The 25,771-nt window shown below is 50.7% G+C and overlaps 1 protein-coding gene across 7 annotated transcripts in view; it reads left to right on the forward strand.

Moving 5' to 3' along the window:
• LOC116952919 (SAM and SH3 domain-containing protein 1-like) overlaps positions 1-24,114 on the forward strand; it is a 304,847-nt gene extending 280,733 nt beyond the window's left edge. For all 7 annotated transcript variants that reach the window (XM_032972628.2, XM_032972630.2, XM_032972631.2 and 4 more), the window contains exons 19-24: positions 10,077-10,247; positions 19,729-19,802; positions 20,392-21,012; positions 21,839-22,030; positions 22,480-22,605; positions 23,799-24,114. In XM_032972628.2, the coding sequence (XP_032828519.2) occupies positions 10,077-10,247; positions 19,729-19,802; positions 20,392-21,012; positions 21,839-22,030; positions 22,480-22,605; positions 23,799-23,861 (1,247 nt within the window). In that variant the 3' untranslated portion in view covers positions 23,862-24,114. The remainder of the gene's footprint in view (positions 1-10,076; positions 10,248-19,728; positions 19,803-20,391; positions 21,013-21,838; positions 22,031-22,479; positions 22,606-23,798) is intronic.
• Positions 24,115-25,771: the final 1,657 nt, after the last annotated feature.

Genomic DNA, 25,771 nt, shown 5'->3' on the forward strand with positions numbered 1-25,771 from the left:
TCACCCCCCGCCCCCCCCCCCCCCCCCCACAAGCAAAGCCAAAGCGAGCGCGCAACCAGCCCCAGCTGTTCCGGTCCACGTAGCTCCGTCCGCTCGCTCCGTGCTCGTCGTCGTCCGTCGATGAACTTCCGACAGGAACCGCTCCCCACCGCGCCGTCCGTGTCCCTCATTGCCGCGCTTTCCCCGCCGCTGCGATGAATTTCTTTTTTTAAATTCTCAAGGCCGTGAACTTCTGAAGGTAGCTTCTGTTTGTGTGTTTTTATATGTAGGTATGTGTTTGTGTATATATGATATCTCCGATGCGATCCCGGGTTGTGCCGCGTGTTATTCGGCACCATGTCTGACGTTTCGGTCCACGTGCCGGAAGCATCTTTTTGGGGTAAAAACTAAAATGGAGTCGATCAAGCAACCTGCCGCTGCTGCTTTAGCGGTGGTGCACAAGCGGAGACAACAAAAACAACAACAAAACTCAACGCGTTCGTCAATAACAACACGTGTGTGTGTGTGTGTCCTTAAAAGGAAAAAGTATACAATAGGCAGTTGTCCTTCTTCAGAGTACATCGGAGAGGCCACAGAGGTCACCTATTTTTTCCCCCCCCTTCAAGGCCGCGCTGTTATTATTGACGGACGTGTCCAGTCTTTGTTTAGGCCGTGGCCGTCAAGTTGAATTCGAGCTCCACTCGTGTCCGCTGCCCAACGGCGAGCGGCACGAACGGAAACCGCGCGCGAGAGCTACGCTACACGTTTGTTACGACAGCCGGCTTTCTACAGCGCGTCTTGCTGGAATCGACGTCAGGGTACTCGCCATCTCCGCTCGTGCACTGCGCAGGCATCTTCTCTCCTCCCCCCCTTAGCACCCCCCCCCCCCCAGAATAAAAAAACACGACTAAATTAATCGCGTGCGGTGACGGCGGTGTTGCGAACAAACCTAGGACGGGTGAGAATCGGCCGACCTGCGATTTGACCTCACGACCTTCCGTTCGCCGCTCGCTCGGCCACCGGGCCACGCGGCCACTGGGTCATGCGGCTACTGAGCCACGCCGAGCCACGCCGAGCCACATGGCACCTGAGCCACGCTGCCGGAGGGTCCGTGGTTTTTTGTAGAATATTTCCTTCTCCAAACTCCCCCCCCCCCCCCACAACCATCTCCTGCCCCCTTCTTTCTTAACCCGTCCGCACGTACGCCGCTAATCACTTGCAGGCATTGCTGCAACCGGTCCTCCCCCGCCCCCCTCCTCCGGTCAGTCAGTCACGCGACGCTGCACGAACTCCCCCCCGCGCTCGCTCGGTGGTCATGGGGTGTGGGCGGTTGTCGGGTCATACTTCACCGCTCTGGGTCAGCCGTTGGAACGACGGGGGGGGGGGGGGGGAGGGATGGCGGCGGACGTCGATATTTCGAATCTCGTCTTCACCGCGGTGCGATTGTTTTGCACGTTGTGGTTTTTTTTTGTGTTCACGTTCCGTTTGTGTTTTTATTTTTAAGCCCCCGTATCATGCCTTAAAACACGCGCACAGCAATAGCCGAGCAGCAGCAGCAGCAGCGCGGCGGGTTGTCGGTGTCTTCGGAGTTGGGCCACCGACGGTGGCGTTCGCGATGGCGGCTCCTTGGTGCTTTACACTCTGCATTATCTCGTGATTAAATCGATTGATTTAACAACAAAAAAACATGATCAAAATCAACTTTATATTATAAAATATGAAATAAATGGAGAACAACAACGACAAATATATCACAAGTTTCAGGAAAAATAACGAAAATAAATATTACACGTAATTTATAGTTCTGTTATTAACATCGGTCGTATTTAGCAGAGACCCCCTGCCCCCCTCCCCCTCCATGCCCCCCCACGCACCCTCCCACCCGCTGTGCCCCCAACCATTAGGGTGGTGCTGGTGGTGATGGTGCTGGTGGTGATGGTGCTGGTGGTGATGGTGGTGGTGATGGCGGCGGTGGTGGTGATGGTGGTGGCGGCGGTGGTGGTGGTGCTGGTGGCGGTGGTGGTGATATAATCCGTAGACCGACGGCCACAGTGTTGGGCCTTGCGTTGACACGCGAGCGGTAATCGATGTGGCACGCGCGCAACAACGCACGCCACGGCGGTGGTCGTGAATCGGGTGGCAGCCGGACGGCGCCGCCGCCTGCACCTAGCCTGGCACCGTCACAGGCGGACGAGCGTGCCGACTCTCACCACGGCAGCCGAGAGTAACCGTTTCGTGGCCTGGAATTGTGTTTAATCTGATCCTTTGCCCAGGGCTGCTACTACGTTTTGGGATGTTTGGCCATTATACAAATCCCCCACGCCTACAGCACCTGGCAAGCCCTAGTAGCAGGCGCCAGCGGTGGTTGGTGATGGTCTCCCCCATCCTATTGGCTCCCGGTGCAATTGCACCGCCTGGGTGGTGAAGCTCTGCCGCTCAGTGTGAGCATCTCATTGGCCACGAGGGGGCGCTATTATTCATGGGTTGACGTCACCACCCCCACGACCCCCACCCCTCTCACTGCACACCCCCTCCCCCCCCCAAACTTCCCAGGGCTGTACCACCTCCTCCTCTGGCAAAACCAACCCAGCCGGGGCAGCCCAAGTGTCGTCCTCTGATGTGGGGGTGTTCATCGCTGTGCCCACACCCCTCCCACCCCGAGCAATGATTCTTTGTTTACTCAACCAATAATAACAAAAATATTGAAACCTAATATGTAGGGATAAGTAAAAATCTAATTGCCCCCCACATTAAGTTGTATCTTTTTAGTGGGGGGTGGGGGGACGCTTTAAAAAAAAAGATGTTTACAAAGTTCACTCGAGTTTGTGAAGAACTCTGATGCAAGCCCCAATCAGACACGACACTTGGACGTATTCCTTTGCTGCCCTCCCCCTCCTTCTGGCGACGTTGGTTTTGCCCGAGTCGAAGCAGGTATTCTCGTGAGAAATTAAATTGAGGAACCCTCCCCCCCTCTGTTTACCCCCCTCACCCCCTTTACGGTAAAGGAACAGCCCCTGCAATCTCCTTCTCACGCCACTTGCTGCCAGATGGCCTTCTACAAGAGGGAACGATAGAGAGACAGGCCCTCTATATGGAGGTTGCTTTTGGTCAACTCTTCCAAACTTTACCCACATCCCTGACTTGATGCGGCCTCATGAATTGGTCAACGTTCAGTTCCGGGCCAAAAAGAATTTTCTAAACAGTTTAATATTTTTATTTATTTATTCTGAAATGGTTTCCACTAAATCTGGACTTCATCAGCAGGCCGCGGTCGCTTTAAACAAACGCTGTAAACGTTATTGGCAAGCGGACTCCGTGACCAGCGCGTGGTTGGTAGCTCCAACGCGGTTCGGAGGGAGGAAATGAAACCACGTGCACCAAACTGAAACGTGGCCCTTGGAAATCACGATAAAGCCACACCGAAGATATATTGCTTGAGGTTACCCAAATTAAACAAGTTATTTGGCGATGCTGCTGCTGCTGCATTGGCAGCGACGCACGAGCAACTCAACGACAAAAACCTAAACCAACATTATTGTGTGTGGCCTTAAAATTAACACCATACCTCCCTCCCAGCAGCATTCGTTTAATCCGCAAACAAAATAAATTCGTGGCAGTGGCGTTGGTTAATGAGAAGTGCCCTGGTTGAGCGGGGGGGGGGGCAGCCAGACGTTCCTATCTCTTGTGGTGTTGGTGGTGGGGAGGGGTCGAGCGTGTCCCTGCCGATCATGCATTGCTCTATCAACTGCTGGCCTCTCTCAGCAACGCTCTGTCAATGCATCGCATGGTTGCATCGTCGTTGGTATTCGGTTTCCTGCTGTCTCTCTCTCTCTCCTCGCGGCGGAGGGGGTGGTGGTTGGGGTTCTCTGTCTCTGTGGTGTGCGGGGACTTCTCCTGTTTACCTGGCCCTAAAGATCTCTCAGCATTGTAGATAAACGCCCGCGATTGAATAGGGCACAGAGAGAGAGAGAGTGAGATCGGGATCAAACGGTGGAATAAAGTTCAACTCTTGAAACGAACCCCTCTGCATATCTCCATCCTTTTGCTCTCATTTCTACTAATCGGTGTCAGCTGCTGCACAACTTTACCCCGCGCGGGTCTTGCATGGCGACGCGCACATGAATCCATCAACCGCTGGAGACGCGCGGGTCGGTAAAACCCCGTCTCGCCCTCCAGGATAACTCGACATCCCCTCGCGTAACCCCCCCACCTCCCCCTGCAGCAACAACCTCGAATCACACCCCCCCCCGCTCCACACTTTGCATGTTTCATTCTCTCTGCGTGTGTGCACGCGCTTGCGAATTTGCGGGGAGCCGTGGCCTAAGTGGTCGGTTGCACCGCACTAAACGCCCGACGACCCGAGTTCGATCCCCGCTCGCGGCCGACATCGGCGACCAATGTCTGAACCAGTCATTCATTGGCCTCCCCCTAGGTCGACTCGGCCTTCAGTGAGTGCATGGTGCGGTGTGTAAACTATTAGCACTAGGGGTGGCTAAAGGTGGCTGCGGGCGTGGTGCTGGCCACCCACCACCTCGTGTGCCCATCTCGCCTTAATGGGTGCTCGCTCAAGGGCAATTGCCCCTTACAGCCTGCTAAAGTAGGTTGAGGAAATGTTTGTCTTGGTGGGGTGTCGTAACAAAATTGATGAGGAACTGTCTCCCCCCCCCCTGCCGCCCAATGCGATCCCGCCGTCGCGTCGTCACGTGACAGATCAACCCATTCGCAAATCGCTCTGAGCAGTGCACGACCCTGCCCCCCCCCCGCCCCCTCCGTGGAAGCAGCTATCGCAGGGCTACCTCCCAGATGGATTCTACTTTCAAGTGACATTGTGGTGTCCACACACACACAGTAGGCGGTGGGGGGGGGGGTGTAAGCAGTGCTTTCCCGTCTGCTCCGCCCCTATGACAGTCAGGGCTGGACTTTAGCCAAGTTAAGTCCAGAACCAACTTTGATGCGATAGGGCTTTCTTTGTGCGTGTGTGTGTGCGCGCGTTCATTGGTGACCGGGCTGAGACCCCCAACTCTCACTTCACTTGAGAATCCGGTTTTCAGTGGCATGTGCTCAAGTCCATTTGTTTGTTATTAGCCAAACGGGGCAGAGGATGGGTGAGAGCCACAACTCCAGGCTCTCCTCGCGTGAACCAGATTTCCTGGCCCCGGGGTACTAGAGTAGGTGACATGACGTCGCCATACGTATGGTGCGAACAAAGTTCGACATGCATACGTACGTACGTACTTAATGAAGACAGCCTGCAAGTGAACCGGGTTAATGTTTAGGGTTGATTGGTGTTTTGAGCAATGAATGAAGGTGAATCTAATTCAGTGGTTGGTGGCGATTACGTGGAAATAATGATACTGATTTACATTTGAAAGGCGCATTTCATCCGTGGATCCCAATCCACGCCGTGTATGCGCAGCGGGAAATTAACAGAACCTGCAGGGGAGTTTAGCACGTAGGCGTTCGCGACCAATATTATGCATAGCAAACGTCGTTAACGCGTATTGTGAATTGTTGTGGGTTTACTCTCCAGCACACTGCGGTGGTGGTGCTGAAAGTCGTGTAGCTCTGAATGGGCACGTGCTGGTTCACGTGTCGCACCTTACCAATTGACCGTGTCGGCCGGAGGTGGGTTCACGACACATTCATAGTTACGTGACCCAAACCCGAAGGGAGGCCCTTGGTGTGAAGGCTCGGGGTTAGCGGCCAGCACTGGGCGGGCGTCGGGGGCTTTAAAGACCATTGTTTAAAGGAGGCGAGTGGATTCTCTTGGCCGCTGTGACAATGCCGCCATCTGTTGGTCTCCATCAGCGGCGCGGTAACGGCATCAGCGGCGCGGGGCGGGTGCGGTAATTAATCGGTCAGGGTTGGGCTGGGGCAATATTTGATTGGCACGGTCGCACCGAGGCTATTGTACATCGCGGCTCCTCTTGCCCAATCGCATCATCGCTGTAGGGGCGCTCCGCATTCATGGTGGTTGTCAAGAGGGGTGCCCACCAACTCGTAGCTTGGTCACGGGGGGGGGGGGGGGCAAAAGCGCGACTGGTCCCCAGCGCCCCCCCCCCCACCCCGTTCCAACTCTCTCTCCGTGCCAAAAGTGGCGAGTGGCGAGTGGGGAGGGGAACGGCGAGTGTGTGTCCCCCCACACTCTCTAGAGTCCTACCCTCATCACCCCTCAGGGGGGGCCTTTCAGAAACAGGTGGGGCCTGTAAGAGGTGGGGGCTGTAAGAGGTGAGGCCTTGAAGAGGTGGGGCCTGTACAAAAAAAGAGGTAAAGCCTTTAAGAAAGTGGTGACACATTTAAGAAACAGACGGCCATTTAGAAAGAGGTGGGCCCTTTAAATGTTTCACATTACATAGCAGGGGGGTGGGTGGTGGGGGGGGTGTGGGGTGAACCGCACAAACTCCACAGATAATCGAACCGAGGCGCGTCTCGTTGAGGCAGGAGTGTTCCCACTGTGCCACCCCTCGTGCGTGCGTGTGGTGTACACACTTGACGAGCCATTCTTTATGCCGCACAATAGCGAATGCAATCTCTCCCAGCCACACGTGCGCTCGCTTCCAGAGTTACGGCCAAAAAGCTCCTTCCTTATCGGCCTTTTCCCAGCTCTCTTTCCCCCACAACCCACCACTTCGGTCTAAATAAAGAACAACAGCCATTATACATCGCTCCTGTGGAGACAATGGCACACAGACGTGACACGCACACTTGCACCATGCCCACTTGCACACACACACAAAGATAAAGACAAAGGTGCCCCCTCCCCCGTGTTAACCTTTAACAGACTGTCGGGGCAAGTGTTGTTTGACAGTAGCCAAACCTATGAAGGCCGACACGGCGCACGAGGATGGCTGAACACTAACGCCCGCCCGGCCGCCTTTGTCTCCCCATTGCTGTTTACACACCGCACCAGGTACTGATATGAGGCTGAGTCGACCTAGGGGAGGACCAGGAACGATTTAGATAAATCAACACTGATGTAAGATTATACACTAAACATATACATTGTGCCAACCCATACAAATACACAAGATGCCCCGTATAGCCCCTTCACAGACTGTTGGGGCAAGTGCTGTTTGCGAGCACCTATTAAGGCCTGCGCGGTGCACGAATGGGTGGTGGGCTCAGGCCCATGGACAGCTGCCTTTGTCTCCCCGGTGCTGATGTTTAAACACTGCATCCGGTACTCATTTATGGCTGAGTCAACCTAAAGGAGCCACAAGACTGGTGATGTTATCCGTTACCAGGAATCGAACTCAGGGGCCACGGTGCAGTGTGAAAACCACTGGGCCGCAGCTTCCCACGTATATACAGATCAAAGATAAAGATCCCCCGTATAGCCTGTAATAGACTGTAGGGGCAAGTGCTGTTAGCGAGCACCTACGAAGGCCGGCACGGCACACGAGGGGGTGGGTGGCCAACACCACGCCCGGCCGCCTTTGTCTCCCTAGTGGCGATGTTTACACATCGCACCGGGTACTCATTTGAGGCTGAGTCGACCTAGGGGATGCCCAGGACCGGTTCAGATAATCGCTGTCACTGGTGTTGGCCGTGAGTGGGAATCGAACCCGGGTCGCCAGGTTCGTAGCTCAGCGCGCTAACTGCTACACTACCGCTACATACAGAACACACACGCACACACATACAAACCCACATACACACAAAACCCACACACACGCACACACAAACCCACAAACACACACATTGAAACCCATACACACATTGAAACCAATACACATAAACCCAAGCACTTACAAACACAGTCACACGCACAAACCCACACTCGCACACAGACACACATGCACATTCACACACACACACATTCCATAAAAAACCCACTTTGACAGACTAACGCGTAAACAGAAACACTGCAAGAGCTGCCGTTTGACACCAAATCGTGGTGATGTCACCACGGCGCTTGTGCCAGGTTCGGTGCACTTCGAGGCCGTCACGTGAAGTGTTGAAGGCTCACTGCTGGTCATGGAACAGACCCTGCAGGTGCCATGGGCTGAGTGACTGAGATGACTGGCAGATGCACACTAGCTGTGCTCCCCAGTGGCAATTCGCATTCATACCCATACAGAAATCCATAAAGATCCCTAGTATAGCCTTGACATAGAGCGAGCGCCTACAAGGGCTGGCTCGGGACACAAGGAGATGGGTATCCAGCACCACGCTCGAGCGTTTAGTGGCGATGTGTACACACCGCACCAGGTACTCGTGCGATCGAGTAGCCCTAGGGGAGGCCCAGAACCAGTCCAAATAATCGTCATTGGCCGTGAGACGGAATCGAATTCGGGTTGCCGGGTGCAAAAGTAGTTCAACATACACACATAGTACGGTTGGCTACGTACGGTGTGAAAGAAATTCAACACACACACAGCAGAATTTGCTACGTACGGTGCGAAATAAGTTCAACATACATATCACGGTTGGCTACATACGGTGGGAAAGAAGTTCAACATACATATCACGGTTGGCTACATACGGTGGGAAATAAGTTCAACATACATATCACGGTTGGCTACGTACGGTGCGAAATAAGTTCAACATACATATCACGGTTGGCTACATACGGTGGGAAAGAAGTTCAACATACATATCACGGTTGGCTACATACGGTGGGAAATAAGTTCAACATACATATCACGGTTGGCTACGTACGGTGCGAAATAAGTTCAACATACATATCACGGTTGGCTACATACGGTGGGAAAGAAGTTCAACATACATATCACGGTTGGCTACATACGGTGGGAAATAAGTTCAACATACATATCACGGTTGGCTACGTACGGTGCGAAATAAGTTCAACATACATATCACGGTTGGCTATGTACGGTGCGAAATAAGTTCAACATGCATACATAGCAAGGTTGGCTACGTACGGTGGGAAAGAAGTTCAACACGCATACATAGCAAGGTTGGCTACGTACGGTGGGAAAGAAGTTCAACACGCATACATAGCAAGGTTGGCTACGTACGGTGGGAAAGAAGTTCAACACGCATACACCCACACGCCTGTTGCCCACCCTGCTGGCACGCACCGCACTTTGCCCGTGGCGGTACACAGAGAGATCTCTGATCTGCAGCGCGCGCGGCACGGACGCGGCTCACGGCCGCTATTGGTGGAACGTCTCGCGAGGAGGGGAACGCGACGTGCCGTGCCGCGCCGCGCCGTGCCGCGCCGTGCCAGCCGGCCAAGAAAATCTTCCCCGGCCACCCGCGAGCGGCGCCGTCGCACGCGGAGGGCAACAACGCAGCGCCCATTCCACCCGTCCGGAGTCACGCTTTGCAAACGAGCCTCTTGCCTTGCCCGCACCCCCCCCACCCCCCCCACCCCCCCCCCCCCGAGTTCTCATCCTGGTCAAAACAAAAACAAATCAACTTTAACTGAAACTGAACTACGTAGCGGAGGATGAACGCCACCGCGTCTCAACACGCTGTGCAGACAGGGCGGGCGTGTTTATATTTTAGATAGAGGCAGTCATACGGTTCTGTGTGAATCTATGGCTGTCTCTGCGAATCTATGCCTCTCTGTGCGAATCTATGCCTCTCTGTGCGAGTCTATGCCTCTCTGTGTGAGTCTACGGGTCTCTGTGTGAGTCTACGGGTCTCTGTACCTATTGCGGGTCTACGGGTTTCTGTGCTAGTGTATGGCTCTCCGAGTCTTTAACTCTCTGTGTCAATCTATGGATCTTTGAATCTATGACTCTCTGTGCGAGTCTACGGGTCTCTGTGTGAGTCTACGGGTCTCTGTGTGAGTCTACGGGTCTCTGTGCGAGTCTACGGGTCTCTGTGCGAGTCTACGGGTCTCTGTGAGTCTACAGGTCTCTGTGTGAGTCTACGGGTCTCTGTGTGAGTCTACGGGTCTCTGTGAGTCTACAGGTCTCTGTGTGAGTCTACGGGTCTCTGTGTGAGTCTACGGGTCTCTGTGAGTCTACAGGTCTCTGTGTGAGTCTACGGGTCTCTGTGTGAGTCTACGGGTCTCTGTGCGAGTCTACGGCTCTCTGTGCGAGTCCACTCGTCTCTGCGCGAGTCTCTGCGGGTCCATGAGTCTCTCAATCCGTCAACCCCCCCCCCCCTCCTCCTCCTCGTAGGGCGCGACCGGCAGAGTCCCGAAGACCCGGCGATGGACTCAGCGGGCTCCCCCCCGCACCACCACCCCCTGCGCCGCTACTGCAGCGTGGAGAACCTCGTCTTTGAGAAGAGCCACCTCCCCGAGAACATCGTTCGCTCTGTCTACCTCGTCATCATCGGTGACGACGCCGGTGAGAGCCCCTTGAGCTGGGAGGTTTCCGGCTCTCCCCGTCGCCACCTCTCGCCGTCGCGTTTTCGCATCCCTTCATCCAGCAGTGGAAATCAAACATTCAAATTTTACCACGCCAGGGCCCAACGAGCTATACACAGATCTTTTTCAGCAGCGACCTGACTGCCACGGATGATAGCTCAGCGGAGTGGCCTTATCATCATCACGCGGGAATCTACAGCGGCCAAATACTCTGAACGCGTGATATCGATTCTAAAATGCGGACGGGTGAAAACCGGAGAAATCGTGGGTCTCCATGTAAAGCCATTGGGCCTCTCTGTAGGTCTGTGGATCTCTGTGCGAGTTCATGGCTCTCTCTATGAGTCTCTCCAAGTCGATGGGTCTCCAAGGAAGTTTGTGGTTTCTCTGTGATTTCATGGATCTCTCTCGGGGTCTCCACGTCTTATTGGAGGGGGGTGGGGGGCACTTGGGGGGCTGGGGGGACCCTTGGGTGTGACCCCACCCCATCACCACCCCCTTCCCTTCTAGAGATCATGAACAATTGGTATTTATATTTATCAGAGGAAACGCATTATACTCATTCCATTGTTGTTCTAATCATTGTTATTTTATTATAAAAATCTTTAAACTTTGCCACCCCCCGCACCCCGCCGCATCTCTGAGTGAGCACCATCCGCTTAGGGGAGCTGCCACCGTGCTGGTCTAGAAGTGGTAGTAGTCGTAGTAGTAGTCGTAGTAGTAGTCGTAGTAGTAGTAGTAGTCGTAGTAGTAGTAGTCGTAGTAGTAGTAGTCGTAGTAGTAGTAGTCGTAGTAGTAGTAGTCGTAGTAGTAGTAGTCGTAGTAGTAGTAGTCGTAGTAGTAGTAGTCGTCGTAGTAGTAGTAGTAGTAGTCGTAGTAGTAGTAGTCGTAGTAGTAGTAGTCGTCGTAGTAGTAGTAGTCGTAGTAGTAGTAGTCGTCGTAGTCGTAGTAGTAGTAGTCGTAGTAGTAGTCGTCGTAGTCGTAGTAGTAGTCGTAGTAGTCGTAGTAGTAGTAGTCGTAGTAGTCGTAGTAGTAGTAGTCGTAGTAGTAGTCGTAGTAGTCGTAGTCGTAGTAGGAGTAGTCGTAGTAGTAGTCGTAGTAGTCGTAGTAGTAGAAGTAGTCGTAGTAGTAGTCGTAGTAGTAGTAGTCGTAGTAGTCGTAGTAGTAGTCGTAGTAGTCGTAGTAGTAGTAGTCGTAGTAGTAGTAGTCGTAGTAGTCGTCGTAGTCGTCGTAGTAGTAGTCGTAGTAGTCGTAGTAGTAGTCGTAGTAGTCGTAGTAGTAGTCGTAGCAGTAGTCGTAGTCGTAGTAGTAGTCGTAGTAGTCGTAGTAGTCGTAGTAGTCGTAGTCGTCGTAGTAGTAGTCGTAGTAGTCGTAGTAGTCGTAGTCGTCGTAGTAGTAGTCGTAGTAGTCGTAGTAGTAGTCGTAGTAGTCGTAGTAGTAGTCGTAGTAGTAGTCGTAGTAGTAGTAGTAGGAGTAGTCGTAGTAGTCGTAGTAGTAGTCGTAGTAGTAGTGGTAGTAGTAGTCGTAGTAGTCGTAGTAGTAGTCGTAGTAGTAGTCGTAGTAGTAGTGGTAGTAGTAGTCGTAGTAGTAGTCGTAGTAGTCGTAGTAGTAGTCGTAGTAGTAGTCGTAGTAGTAGTAGGAGTAGTCGTAGTAGTAGTCGTAGTAGTAGAAGTAGTCGTAGTAGTAGTAGTCGTAGTAGTCGTAGTAGTAGAAGTAGTCGTAGTAGTAGTCGTAGTAGTAGAAGTAGTCGTAGTAGTAGTCGTAGTAGTAGTGGTAGTAGTAGTCGTAGTAGTCGTAGTAGTAGTCGTAGTAGTAGTGGTAGTAGTAGTCGTAGTAGTAGTCGTAGTCGTAGTCGTAGTAGTCGTAGTAGTAGTCGTAGTAGTAGTAGTAGTCGTAGTAGTAGAAGTAGTCGTAGTAGTAGTAGTCGTAGTAGTCGTAGTAGTAGTCGTAGTAGTAGTCGTAGTAGTAGTAGTAGTCGTAGTAGTAGTAGTCGTCGTAGTAGTAGTAGTAGTAGTCGTAGTAGTAGTAGTCGTAGTAGTAGTAGTCGTAGTAGTAGTAGTCGTAGTAGTAGTAGTCGTCGTAGTAGTAGTAGTAGTAGTCGTAGTAGTAGTAGTCGTAGTAGTAGTAGTCGTCGTAGTAGTAGTAGTCGTAGTAGTAGTAGTCGTCGTAGTCGTAGTAGTAGTAGTCGTAGTAGTAGTCGTCGTAGTCGTAGTAGTAGTCGTAGTAGTCGTAGTAGTAGTAGTCGTAGTAGTCGTAGTAGTAGTAGTCGTAGTAGTAGTCGTAGTAGTCGTAGTCGTAGTAGGAGTAGTCGTAGTAGTCGTAGTAGTAGAAGTAGTCGTAGTAGTAGTCGTAGTAGTAGTAGTCGTAGTAGTCGTAGTAGTAGTCGTAGTAGTCGTAGTAGTAGTAGTCGTAGTAGTAGTAGTCGTAGTAGTCGTCGTAGTCGTCGTAGTAGTAGTCGTAGTAGTCGTAGTAGTAGTCGTAGTAGTCGTAGTAGTAGTCGTAGCAGTAGTCGTAGTCGTAGTAGTAGTCGTAGTAGTCGTAGTAGTCGTAGTAGTCGTAGTCGTCGTAGTAGTAGTCGTAGTAGTCGTAGTAGTCGTAGTCGTCGTAGTAGTAGTCGTAGTAGTCGTAGTAGTAGTCGTAGTAGTCGTAGTAGTAGTCGTAGTAGTAGTCGTAGTAGTAGTAGTAGGAGTAGTCGTAGTAGTCGTAGTAGTAGTCGTAGTAGTAGTGGTAGTAGTAGTCGTAGTAGTCGTAGTAGTAGTCGTAGTAGTAGTCGTAGTAGTAGTGGTAGTAGTAGTCGTAGTAGTAGTCGTAGTAGTCGTAGTAGTAGTCGTAGTAGTAGTCGTAGTAGTAGTAGTAGGAGTAGTCGTAGTAGTAGTCGTAGTAGTAGAAGTAGTCGTAGTAGTAGTAGTCGTAGTAGTCGTAGTAGTAGAAGTAGTCGTAGTAGTAGTCGTAGTAGTAGAAGTAGTCGTAGTAGTAGTCGTAGTAGTAGTGGTAGTAGTAGTCGTAGTAGTCGTAGTAGTAGTCGTAGTAGTAGTGGTAGTAGTAGTCGTAGTAGTAGTCGTAGTCGTAGTAGTCGTAGTAGTAGTCGTAGTAGTAGTAGTAGTCGTAGTAGTAGAAGTAGTCGTAGTAGTAGTAGTCGTAGTAGTCGTAGTAGTAGAAGTAGTCGTAGTAGTAGTCGTAGTAGTAGAAGTAGTCGTAGTAGTAGTCGTAGTAGTAGAAGTAGTCGTAGTAGTAGTCGTAGTAGTAGTCGTAGTCGTAGTAGTAGTCGTAGTAGTAGTCGTATTAGTAGTCGTAGTAGTAGTAGAAGTAGTCGTAGTAGTAGTCGTAGTAGTAGTAGTCGTAGTAGTAGTAGTCGTAGTAGCAGTAGTAGTCGTAGTAGTAGAAGTAGTCGTAGTAGTAGTCGTAGTAGTAGTCGTAGTAGTCGTAGTAGTAGAAGTAGTCGTAGTAGTAGTCGTAGTAGTAGAAGTAGTCGTAGTAGTAGTCGTAGTAGTAGTCGTAGTCGTAGTAGTCGTAGTAGTAGAAGTAGTCGTAGTAGTAGTGGTAGTCGTAGTAGTAGTAGTCGTAGTAGTAGTAGTCGTAGTAGTAGTAGTCGTAGTAGTCGTAGTAGTAGTAGTAGTCGTAGTAGTCGTAGTAGCAGTAGTAGTCGTAGTAGTCGTAGTAGTAGTAGTCGTAGTAGCAGTAGTAGTCGTAGTAGTAGTAGTCGTAGTAGTAGTAGTCGTAGTAGTAGTCGTAGTGGTAGTAGTCATAGTCTTCGTAGTAGTAGTCGTAGTAGTAGTCGTAGTAGTCGTAGTAGTCATCGTAGTAGTAGTCATAGTAGTAGTCGTAGTAGTCGTAGTAGTAGAAGTAGTAGTAATAGTGGTAGTAGTAGTCGTAGTAGTAGTAGCAGTAGTAGTCGTAGTAGTAGTAGTAGTCGTAGTAGTAGTAGTAGTCATCGTAGTAGTAGTAGTCGTAGTAGTAGTAGTAGTCGTAGTAGTCGTAGTAGTAGTAGTCGTAGTAGTAGTAGTCGTAGTAGTAGTCGTAGTAGTCTTCGTAGTTGTAGTAGTCGTAGTAGTAGTCGTAGTAGTAGTCGTAGTAGCAGTAGTCGTAGTAGTAGTCGTAGTAGTAGTCGTAGCAGTAGTAGTAGTCGTAGTAGTCGTAGTAGTAGTTGTAGTAGTAGCTGTCGTAGTAGTAGTAGTCGTAGTAGTTGTCGTAGTAGTAGTAGTAGTAGTTGTAGTCGTAGTAGTAGTCGTAGTAGTAGTCGTAGTAGTAGTAGTCGTAGTAGTCATCGTAGTAGTATTCGTCGTAGTAGTAGTCGTAGTAGTAGTAGTCATAGTAGAAGTAGTAGTAGTAGTCGTAGTAGTAGTAACAGTAGTAGTAGTCGTAGTAGTAGTAACAGTAGTAGTAGTCGTAGTAGTAACAGTAGTAGTAGTAGTAACAGTAGTAGTAGTCGTAGTAGTAGTAGTCGTAGTATTAGTAAGAGTAGTAGTCGTAGTAGTAGTCGTAGTATTCGTAGTAGTAGTCGTAGTAGTAGTCGTAGTAGTAGTAGCAGTAGTAGTAGTCGTAGTAGTAGTTGTCGTAGTAGTAGTTGTCGTAGTAGTAGTCGTAGTAGTAGTCGTAGTAGTCGTAGTTGTAGTAGTAGTCGTAGTAGTAGTCGTAGTAGTAGTAACAGTAGTAGTAGTCGTAGTAGTAGTAGTAACAGTAGTAGTAGTAACAGTAGTAGTAGTAACAGTAGTAGTAGTCGTAGTAGTAGTAACAGTAGTAGTAGTCGTAGTAGTAGTAGTCGTAGTAGTAGTAGTCGTAGTAGTAGTAGTCGTAGTAGCAGTAGTAGTCGTAGTAGTAGAAGTAGTCGTAGTAGTAGTCGTAGTAGTAGTCGTAGTAGTCGTAGTAGTAGAAGTAGTCGTAGTAGTAGTCGTAGTAGTAGAAGTAGTCGTAGTAGTAGTCGTAGTAGTAGTCGTAGTAGTCGTAGTAGTAGAAGTAGTCGTAGTAGTAGTGGTAGTCGTAGTAGTAGTAGTCGTAGTAGTAGTCGTAGTAGTAGTAGTCGTAGTAGTAGTAGTAGTCGTAGTAGTCGTAGTAGCAGTAGTAGTCGTAGTAGTCGTAGTAGTAGTAGTCGTAGTAGCAGTAGTAGTCGTAGTAGTAGTAGTCGTAGTAGTAGTAGTCGTAGTAGTAGTCGTAGTGGTAGTAGTCATAGTCTTCGTAGTAGTAGTCGTAGTAGTAGTCGTAGTAGTCATCGTAGTAGTAGTCATAGTAGTAGTCGTAGTAGTCGTAGTAGTAGAAGTAGTAGTAATAGTGGTAGTAGTAGTCGTAGTAGTAGCAGTAGTAGTCGTAGTAGTAGTAGTAGTCATCGTAGTAGTAGTAGTCGTAGTAGTAGTAGTAGTCGTAGTAGTCGTAGTAGTAGTAGTCGTAGTAGTAGTAGTCGTAGTAGTAGTCGTAGTAGTCGTAGTAGTCTTCGTAGTTGTAGTAGTCGTAGTAGTAGTCGTAGTAGTAGTCGTAGTAGCAGTAGTCGTAGTAGTAGTCGTAGTAGTAGTCGTAGTAGTAGTCGTAGCAGTAGTAGTAGTCGTAGTAGTCGTAGTAGTAGTTGTAGTAGTAGCTGTCGTAGTAGTAGTAGTCGTAGTAGTTGTCGTAGTAGTAGTAGTCGTAGTAGTAGTCGTAGTAGTAGTAGTTGTAGTCGTAGTAGTAGTCGTAGTAGTAGTCGTAGTAGTAGTAGTCGTAGTAGTCATCGTAGTAGTATTCGTCGTAGTAGTAGTCGTAGTAGTAGTAGTCATAGTAGAAGTAGTAGTAGTAGTCGTAGTAGTAGTAACAGTAGTAGTAGTCGTAGTAGTAGTAACAGTAGTAGTAGTCGTAGTAGTAACAGTAGTAGTAGTAGTTGTAGTAGTAGTAACAGTAGTAGTAGTCGTAGTAGTAGTAGTCGTAGTATTAGTAAGAGTAGTAGTAGTCGTAGTAGTAGTCGTAGTATTCGTAGTAGTAGTCGTAGTAGTAGTCGTAGTAGTAGTAGCAGTAGTAGTAGTCGTAGTAGTAGTTGTCGTAGTAGTAGTTGTCGTAGTAGTAGTCGTAGTAGTCGTAGTTGTAGTAGTAGTCGTAGTAGTAGTCGTAGTAGTAACAGTAGTAGTAGTCGTAGTAGTAGTAGTAACAGTAGTAGTAGTAACAGTAGTAGTAGTAACAGTAGTAGTAGTCGTAGTAGTAGTAACAGTAGTAGTAGTCGTAGTAGTAGTAGTCGTAGTAGTAGTAGTAACAGTAGTAGTAGCAGTAGTAGTAGTCGTAGTAGTCGTAGTAGTAGTTTTAGTAGTAGCTGTCGTAGTAGTAGTAGTCGTAGTAGTTGTCGTAGTAGTAGTAGTCGTAGTAGTAGTCGTAGTAGTAGTCGTAGTAGTAGTAGTTGTAGTCGTAGTAGTAGTCGTAGTAGTAGTAGTCGTAGTAGTCATCGTAGTAGTATTCGTCGTAGTAGTAGTCGTAGTAGTAGTAGTCATAGTAGAAGTAGTAGTAGTCGTAGTAGTAGTAGTCGTAGTAGTAGTAACAGTAGTAGTAGTAGTAGTCGTAGTAGTAGTAGTAACAGTAGTAGTAGTCGTAGTAGTAACAGTAGTAGTAGTAGTAACAGTAGTAGTAGTCGTAGTAGTAGTAGTCGTAGTATTAGTAAGAGTAGTAGTAGTCGTAGTAGTAGTCGTAGTAGTAGTCGTAGTAGTCGTAGTAGTAGTCGTAGTAGTAGTAGTAGCAGTAGTAGTAGTCGTAGTAGTAGTTGTCGTAGTAGTAGTTGTCGTAGTAGTAGTCGTAGTAGTAGTCGTAGTAGTCGTAGTTGTAGTAGTAGTCGTAGTAGTAGTCGTAGTAGTAGTCGTAGTAGTAGTCGTAGTAGTAGTAGTAACAGTAGTAGTAACAGTAGTAGTAGTAACAGTAGTAGTAGTCGTAGTAGTAGTAACAGTAGTAGTAGTCGTAGTAGTAGTAGTCGTAGTAGTAGTAGTAACAGTAGTAGTAGTCGTAGTAGTAGTAGTCGTAGTAGTAGTACTAACAGTAGTAGTAGTCGTAGTAGTAGTCGTAGTAGTAGTCGTAGTAGTAGTAGTCATAGTAGTAGTAGTCGTAGTAGTAGTCGTAGTAGTAGTAGTAGTCATCGTAGTAGTCGTAGTAGTAGTCGTAGTTGTCGTAGTAATAGTAGTCGTCGTAGTAGTCGTCGTATTAGTCGTAATCGTAGTAGTCGTAGTAGTCGTAGTAGTAGTCATAGTAGTAGTAGTCGTAGTAGTAGTCGTAGTAGTAGTAGTCGTAGTAGTAGTCGTAGTAGTAGTCATAGTCGTAGTAGTAGTCATAGTCGTAGTAGTAGTCGTCGTAGTAGTAGTCGTAGTAGTAGTAGTCATCGTAGTAGTCGTAGTAGTAGTAGTAGTCGTCGTAGTAGTAGTCGTATTAGTCGTAATCGTAGTAGTAGTAACAGTAGTAGTAGTAACAGTAGTAGTAGTAGTCGTAGTAGTAGTAGTCGTAGTAGTAGTCGTAGTAGTAGTCGTAGTAGTAGTAGTAGTCGTCGTAGTAGTCGTATTAGTAGTAGTAGTCGTAGTAGTAGTCGTAGTAGTCGTAGTAGTAGTCGTAGTAGTAGTCGTAGAAGTCGTAGTAGTAGTAGTCGTAGTAGTAGTAGTCGTAGTAGTCGTAGTAGTAGTAGTAGTCGTAGTAGTAGTCGTAGTATTCGTAGTAGTAGTCGTAGTAGTCGTAGTAGTAGTCGTAGTAGTCGTAGTTGTAGTAGTAGTAGTCGTAGTAGTAGTCGTAGTAGTAGTCGTAGTAGTCGTAGTAGTAGTCGTAGTAGTCGTAGTAGTAGTCGTAGTAGTAGTAGTCGTAGTAGCAGTCGTAGTAGTAGTCGTCGTAGTAGTTGTAGTAGTAGTTGTAGTAGTAGTCGTAGTAGTAGTTGTCGTAGTAGTAGTTGTCGTAGTAGTAGTAGTCGTAGTAGCAGTCGTAGTAGTAGTCGTCGTAGTAGTAGTCGTAGTAGTAGTCCTAGTAGTAGTCATCATAGTAGTCATAGTATCAAGGGGATTTCACGACCAATGTTATCCATAACGAATTTTTTTTGTGGTTATATCGCGTAAATATAAATGTGTCGTTAAACCCGCCACAGCCAATCAGTATGGTTCATCACGGAAAACAAAAAACGTGCCAATAGTTACTGCTTCAGCACACCGGTTGTGTGTTTGAGAGTAAACGCACAACGTTTATAATTAGGGTACTGTGACGTTATTATTAACATTATTATTATCATCACAAACCAGAGGTTTTAGAATGGGTTTTCCCCTTTTTTCTGGCCACAAAACAGCTTTGTTAAGATGTTAAAACTCCAAACTGAAACCTTTCACAAGGAATCCTGTCTGCATTAACCACAATACTTGTGGTCAGAATGCAAACAAAAAACATTACTCTGATCATATATTGGCATTGTCTTTAAAAGTGACTGGTCCACACCAGAGACGGCTTTCTTTCGAGCCTCCTCTCAAACGGCGTTAGACCAGAGGACGTCAAAAGACGATGCTCAAAACAAAGCCGTCTCTGGTGTGGACCAATCAGTTTCAAAGACAATGCCAACATATGATCAGAGTACGTTTTTTGTTTGCATTTGACCACAAGTATTGTGGTTCACGCAGACAGGATTCCTTGTGAAAGGTTCCAGTTTGGTGTTTTGACATCTTAACACAGCTGTTTTGTGGCCAGAAAAAAGGGGAAAACGTGTTCTCATATTTTGGTACTGGCAAAGGAGGTCCCATGATTATTATTGTTATTATTATCACCAGGGGCGGAGCCAGGGGGGGGTGACAGGGGTGACATTCTGCGTATAAGTGTTACGACACTCGGTCTGGCGGACTCCGTGCAACTGCATCGTCAGAGTGTGTCGCCAACCGATGGCGTCTAGTTCAACAAGCCTGACTCTCTAAATCATTCTTGAAATTAAAATTTGCTGAATGTCACCCCGGCCTGAAATCCTGGCTCCGCCCCCGATTATCACAAACCAGAGGTCGCCTGTTCGAGTCCATCTCCAGGCGTCGCGCTTGAAGCGAAGGGGTCGAGTTTCCTAACTCCCTCCCCCCCCCCGTCCCTCTTCCCCGGCACCACCCCACGGCGCCTCTGTCCACGCAGCAGAGTAAACGGGTGCACGGCGTTAATCAAATCAGGCGGGTCGAGGGTGGTGGGGGTAGAGTGTGGGTTACGCTCACCTGTTGCGCAGACGTCTGCACTCCCCCCCGCCCGCCCGCCCCCCCCAGCTTGAAACGAATACCCCCACATCAGAGAGCGACACTTGGGTTGTCCCTGGGCTGGGTTGGTTTTTGCCAGAGGTGGAGGTGGTACAGCCCTGGAAGGGGGGGGGGGGGGGGTGGGGGAGAGGGTTGGTGATGCAGGGTGGAGGAAACAACCGGCTTCTGAATTGAGTTCCCAGTAGAAGCTCTCGGGGTGTGTGGAGCGAAACGTCAGACGCGGCGTCGGGCAAACGCGCCGGAGGGTCGGTCGTGACTCGTGCCACCGTGCTTGCCGTGCAGGTGGTGCCGAGGACGGGACGATGACTGCGGAGGAGGCGGAGGGCGAGCGGGACGGTGGCACCGGCCCGGAGCAGGTGACGCACACGCTGCCTCTCACTCGCTCTCCGAGACAGGAGACAACCGGCTCTGAGACAGAGGGCGAGAGAATGATTCAGAGAGAGAATGATTCAGAGAGAGAATTATTCAGAGAGAGAATGATTCAGAGAGAGAATGATTCAGAGAGAGAATGATTCAGAGAGAATGATTCAGAGAGAGAATGATTCAGAGAGAGAATGATTCAGAGAGAGAATGATTCAGTGGTGCGGGAAACCGCAGACAAAACGGGAAGTGTGCAGCCAGAAACGGAGGCAACAGTTGCCCAAGTTCTGCGGTCCTACGTTAGGATGTTCGGCCAACTCCATTCAGTGTGTGATTATACTTTTGGCAAGAAACCGGAGCTGTTAATGCAGACTTGATGAAGCCTTGCAAAAGGTGCATCCTCATTTAGTGTGTGAACATCTTAGTACATCCTGTTATTATTCCCAGGACCGGTAAAAAGGGTCCACACTTGATATGACAATGATGATTATGTTGATGTTAATGATGACGATGATACAATGATGTCGCTGCTGATGATGTGGATGATGATGATGTTGATCATGACGACGACGACGACGATTCCAGACCACAGCACGGGACTCGGACGAGGCTGACGTGGAGAGACGGAGCGATGGGGGCAAGGGGGGGGCCCTCGGGGGCCCTGGCCACTCCACACGACGGAGGCAGCGCAGCAAGCACGAGGGAGCACCCCCAAACCCGCCAGACCAGGACGGGAGGGGGGGCACGGAGCCCCACACCGATTCAACCTCCAGCCAAACTCTCCCGCCTCCATCCATCGGCGAATCGGAGAAACGGACTCATCCTGAATCGGAGCGGAGTTCCGAAAACCGGATCCCGGACTCCGTGGAGGACGTCGTCCCGCGAGGCGGATCGCGGAATCCGGATCCGGTTGTGGCCACCGACGGCGGCGGTGGCCGCGATGGCGTAGACGCAGCAGAGGCGGTGGTGGCAGCAGGGGGGCAGCAGCAACAACGTGCTAGCACGCACGGCGAGGATCCGGGGCAGCCGAAGCCCGGCAGCGCCGAGGGCCGGGCTCGGCGCGAGCGGGCGGCGCTGCACGTTGGCGGAGACGCGCGGCACGCGGCGGCGACGACGGCGGCGACGACCGGAACCGTAACGCAGACCGGAGCGGCAGCCTCACCGTTTAACCGCAACCGGCGCAGCCTTGCCGGCGACGGCTCGCAGGTAAAAATCTGGTGACGTTCGGCGCGCGGTCCAGCGGGCACACCCTCGTGTGCTTTTTTGTTGTCTACTTTATACGCAGCCCTTTCACGAGCGATGTTGCGATTCATCATTAGTTTCTGTTGAGGGTAGATCGTCGTGTGGGTGTAATGTCAGTTTCTTTTTTGTTATAAAAGCCCTCCACCACCCAGCGACAGAGCCAATGAAATTGACCTATCGCCCCTGCTCCCCTCCCCAACTATAAAAAAAACTAAACTTTGTGATTTACCAGGTCAGGTCCACTGAGCTATGTAGCTCTTGTTCAGATGCGACCTGGCCACGAGCGATGGCCCAACGAGAAGCGGATTATCTCATCACGTGGAAATTTATAGCAGGAGCCAAATACTCGAAATCCATGCCGATCAAAAAAAACGGAGGACACAGAGAAAACTCCACTCGAGAGTGACACGCAAACTCCAAATATACAGCAGCAGCAGGCGTCAGGGTCGGGATCGAACCCATGACCTACCGTATACCAGGCGAGGTAGTTAACATCTCCTAGCCACCGTGATGATGATGATGATGAGAGAGACACGCAAACTCCAAATATACAGCAGCAGCAGGCGTCAGGGTCGGGATCCAACCAACGACCTCCTGTATACTAGGTGAGGTAGTTAACATCTCATAGCCACCGTGATGGTGATGATGATGAGAGAGAGACACGCAAACTCCAAATATACAGCAGCAGCAGGCATCAGGGTCGGGATCGAACCCACGACCTCCCGTATACCAGGCGAGGTAGTTAACATCTCGCCACCGTCACGCTCTCCCACCCCCCGCCGCCCGCTAGACGGACTCGACGCCGTGGGGGCCGAGGCTGCGATCGCACGTGGACCCCGACGCCGGCACCGGGGTCGGAGGCCGTAGCGGTCCGCCACTGCGCAAGGGTCAGCGGTGCCACGAGGTCAGCCTGGACGCCTGCCTGGAGGCGCGGGTGCTCGCACTGGGCCTGGACCTCACGGCCGAGCCGTACACCGACAAGGCAAGTGGCCGCACCGCGTTGGCGCTCGCAGCGAGGGCCTCGCAAATCCGAACCCCCTAACGTGTTCAGCTCTCTTTGTCACTGGTGGTCGGGACAAGGCCGAGAGCGTTCTGCACGCGCGTGCGCGGGGGTGGCCAACACCACACCTGGCCGCCTTTGTCTCCCAAGCGGCGATGTTTACACTCCGCACCGGGTACTCATTTGAGGCCGAGTCGACGTAGGGGAGGTCCAGGACCGCTACACTACCGTTCCCTACACACACACACACACACGTTCGCAGACAAAGAAAAGACATAGATCCCCCGTATAGCTTTTACAGACTGTTGGGGCAAGTGCTGTTAGCGGGAATTCACACACACACACACACGGGTACATACATACACACGCGCACACTAACGCACGTGCGTGTGCCGGTGTGCCCCCCCCCCCGGACGGGTGTGCGGGCGCAGCGTGGCCGAGGGGGCCTGCCCGCGGCGCTCGTGTGGAGACTCGCTGAGGAGGCGAGGGCCACACCGGCGGAGGTGGCGCCCGCCCTGGAACGAGTGCGGGTTCGACTCCTGAGAGCGGCGAGAGAGGTGGTGGGCCGGGGGGGGGGTGAGGGGGGGAGAGGTGTGGTGGTGCAGAGACATGGGCGTGCAAAAACTTACTGTTGCCACCCAGTAAACACGGGGCCGTCGGACCAAGGTTAGGCCGACGTTGGCCCGGCATTGACCCGATGTTGCCACGAGTTTCGCTTCCAAGAGTGTCGCCGTTGAATAATTCGCACAATTGGTGTGTGCGTCGTTAACATAGCAATGGTCATGGTTATCGTGAACAGTACTACTTATTTTTCAGTAAGACATTCTCAGCCAAAATAACCACCACCTCACCCCCTGCATTGACATCGTGCGAATCAAGATCGAGATGTCCTCCTCATCGTAATCATGATCGTCATGACCGTCGTCATCATCGTGGTGGCCACTGCCGTTGATGCCACCACCGCCGCCGCCACCACCTCACCTCTTCACCAGCACACGCTCCACCCTCCACCAGATGTCACACATGTCATCATCAATAATCCATGGGCAAATAGTCCGTAGGTGTTCACTGCACATTTTGTCATTTGTTTCCACTTTGCTTGTGCCAATATTGCTCACGTGGTGGCCACATCTTTCTGGCACCCATCTCTGATGTCATCGTCGTCATCGTCGTCATCATCGTCGTCATCGTTGTCATCACGTCACTCTCTGTGAGGTCTTCCTCTCTTTTCGGTTTTTTCAATTTTTTCCCCGAACAACAACAGCAACACAACAACAGCAACAAAGAGGTTTTTTGGCGTTACATCGCATAGATATAAATGTGTCAGTTTAACACGTGGGCTTCCACGACCAATATCCTCCACAATACAGGAAACAGGGGGATTTCTCCACCAATGTGCCTGTCGCCTGATGAAGCTGGTTGTAATTACTGGCGAAACGTCGTACTCAGATTGTAAATGTTGTGGCTTGGCTCTCCAACACACCGGTGTTGCTGTACTAGTGACGAATTGGCCACGTTCTGTTTACGTGACAACCCTTACTAGTTGGCTGTGTCGGATGGTGGCGGGTTTAAAGACGCATTTATATATTTACGCGATCTAACCCAAAACAAAACCTGTTTTATGGAAGATATTGGTCGCGAAAGCCTACGTGTTAAACAACAACAGACTTTTAATTTCCCTGCCCTTATCCATCCTACATTTTCATAAAGAGTAAAAAAACAACATCTTGTTGTTTGTGCCTTCGTCCAGATCCCAATGGCCGGCGCGACAGAATCATCGTCGCGCTCGAGGACATCCAACAGCAACTCATGACCAGTTGACTCCTCCCGCGGCGGCCGGGAGGAGTCGGTCTCCTCGGTTGATTTCGTGAACTCCGGGAAGCCTTTGAAGAATTCCACCCTGGCCTGACGGAAAAGTTCCTCCTGCTGCTGCTGCTGTCACGCGAAGGCCACGGGGGGGGGCGGGACGCGGGGGAGTGGACGGACGCTTGCGGGAGCGAGACAGAGTGACGGCGCGGATGCCCACGGGGAGTGGGAGATGGGGCAATGGCGGTGGCTCGGGAGGACGGGGGAGGGCGATGTTCGGAGTGTGGGGGGGGTGGGCCTTCTCATCGACAACCTGTCCAGACAGACGCACGCACGCACGCATGCTGACGCTCTCTCTCGCACGAAGCGTACACACGTGCTCGCTCGCACAGACACGTGATACGCTCTCGCACACGCGTACAGTGGCAGTTACGCACACGCATGCGCGCACTCTTGACAGATACACGCGCGCGTACTCTCTCTCACACACTTTCACGCGCAAATATTCTCATAGACACACACGATATCCTCACACACACACACAAAAACAAAGATCCCCCATATAGCCTTAACAGACTGTTGGGACAAGCCGACGCTAATGATGGTGTGGTTTGGCCAGCACCACACCCGTCCGCCTTTGTCTCCCCGGTGGGAATATTTAGACGCTGCACTGCGACTCATGTGAGGCTGAATCGACCCAGCGAAGGATGATCCAGGACCGGTTCAGATATCCGTGGTCGGTGTCGTTGGTCGTGAGCGGGAATCGCGCTCGGGTTCGTCGGGTTCTTAGCGCAGCGCTGCGCCAGCCACTACAAAGACAAAGATCTCCCGCGTAGCCTTAAAGAGACTGTTCGGGCAAGTGCCACCCTGCCACTCTGACACACTACGTACGCGCGCGCAAACACTATGTACGCGCACACACTATGTACGCGCACACACTATGTACGCGCAAACACTACGTACACGCACACACACTACGTACGCGCACACACTATGTACGCGCACACACTACGTACGCGCACACACTACGTACACGCACACACACTACGTACACGCACACACACTATGTACGCGCACACACTATGTACGCGCAAACACTATGTACGCGCACACACTATGTACGCGCAAACACTATGTACGCGCACACACTATGTACGCGCACACACTATGTACGCGCAAACACTATGTACGCGCACACACTATGTACGCGCAAACACTATGTACGCGCACACACTATGTACGCGCACACACACTACGTACGTGCGCGCAAACACTAAGTACGCGCGCGAACACATTAAGTACGCGCACACACTACGTACGCGCACACACTACGTACGCGCACACACTACGTACACGCACACACACTACGTACGCGCACACACTATGTACGCGCACACACTATGTATGCGCACACACTACGTACGCGCACACACTACGTACACGCACACACACTACGTACACGCACACACACTACGTACGCGCACACACTACGTACGCGAACACACTATGTACGCGCACACACTACGTACGCGAACACACTATGTACGCGCACACACTACGTACGCGCACACAGTATGTACGCGCACACACTACGTACACGCACACACTAAGTACGCGCACACACTATGTACGCGCACACACTACGTACACGCACACACTAAGTACGCGCACACACTATGTACGCGCACACACTACGTACACGCACACACTAAGTACGCGCACACACTATGTACGCGCACACACTACGTACACGCACACACTAAGTACGCGCACACACTATGTACGCGAACACACTATGTACGCGAACACACTAAGTACGCGCACACACTATGTACGCGCACACACTACGTACACGCACACACTAAGTACGCGCACACACTATGTACGCGAACACACACTATGTACGCATGCAGACAC

Source organism: Petromyzon marinus, chromosome 49, assembly GCF_048934315.1.
Source record: "Petromyzon marinus isolate PM22_M1 ecotype Great Lakes invasive population chromosome 49, UKy_Petmar_22M1.pri1.0, whole genome shotgun sequence".
Classification (NCBI taxonomy): Eukaryota; Metazoa; Chordata; class Hyperoartia; order Petromyzontiformes; family Petromyzontidae; genus Petromyzon; species Petromyzon marinus.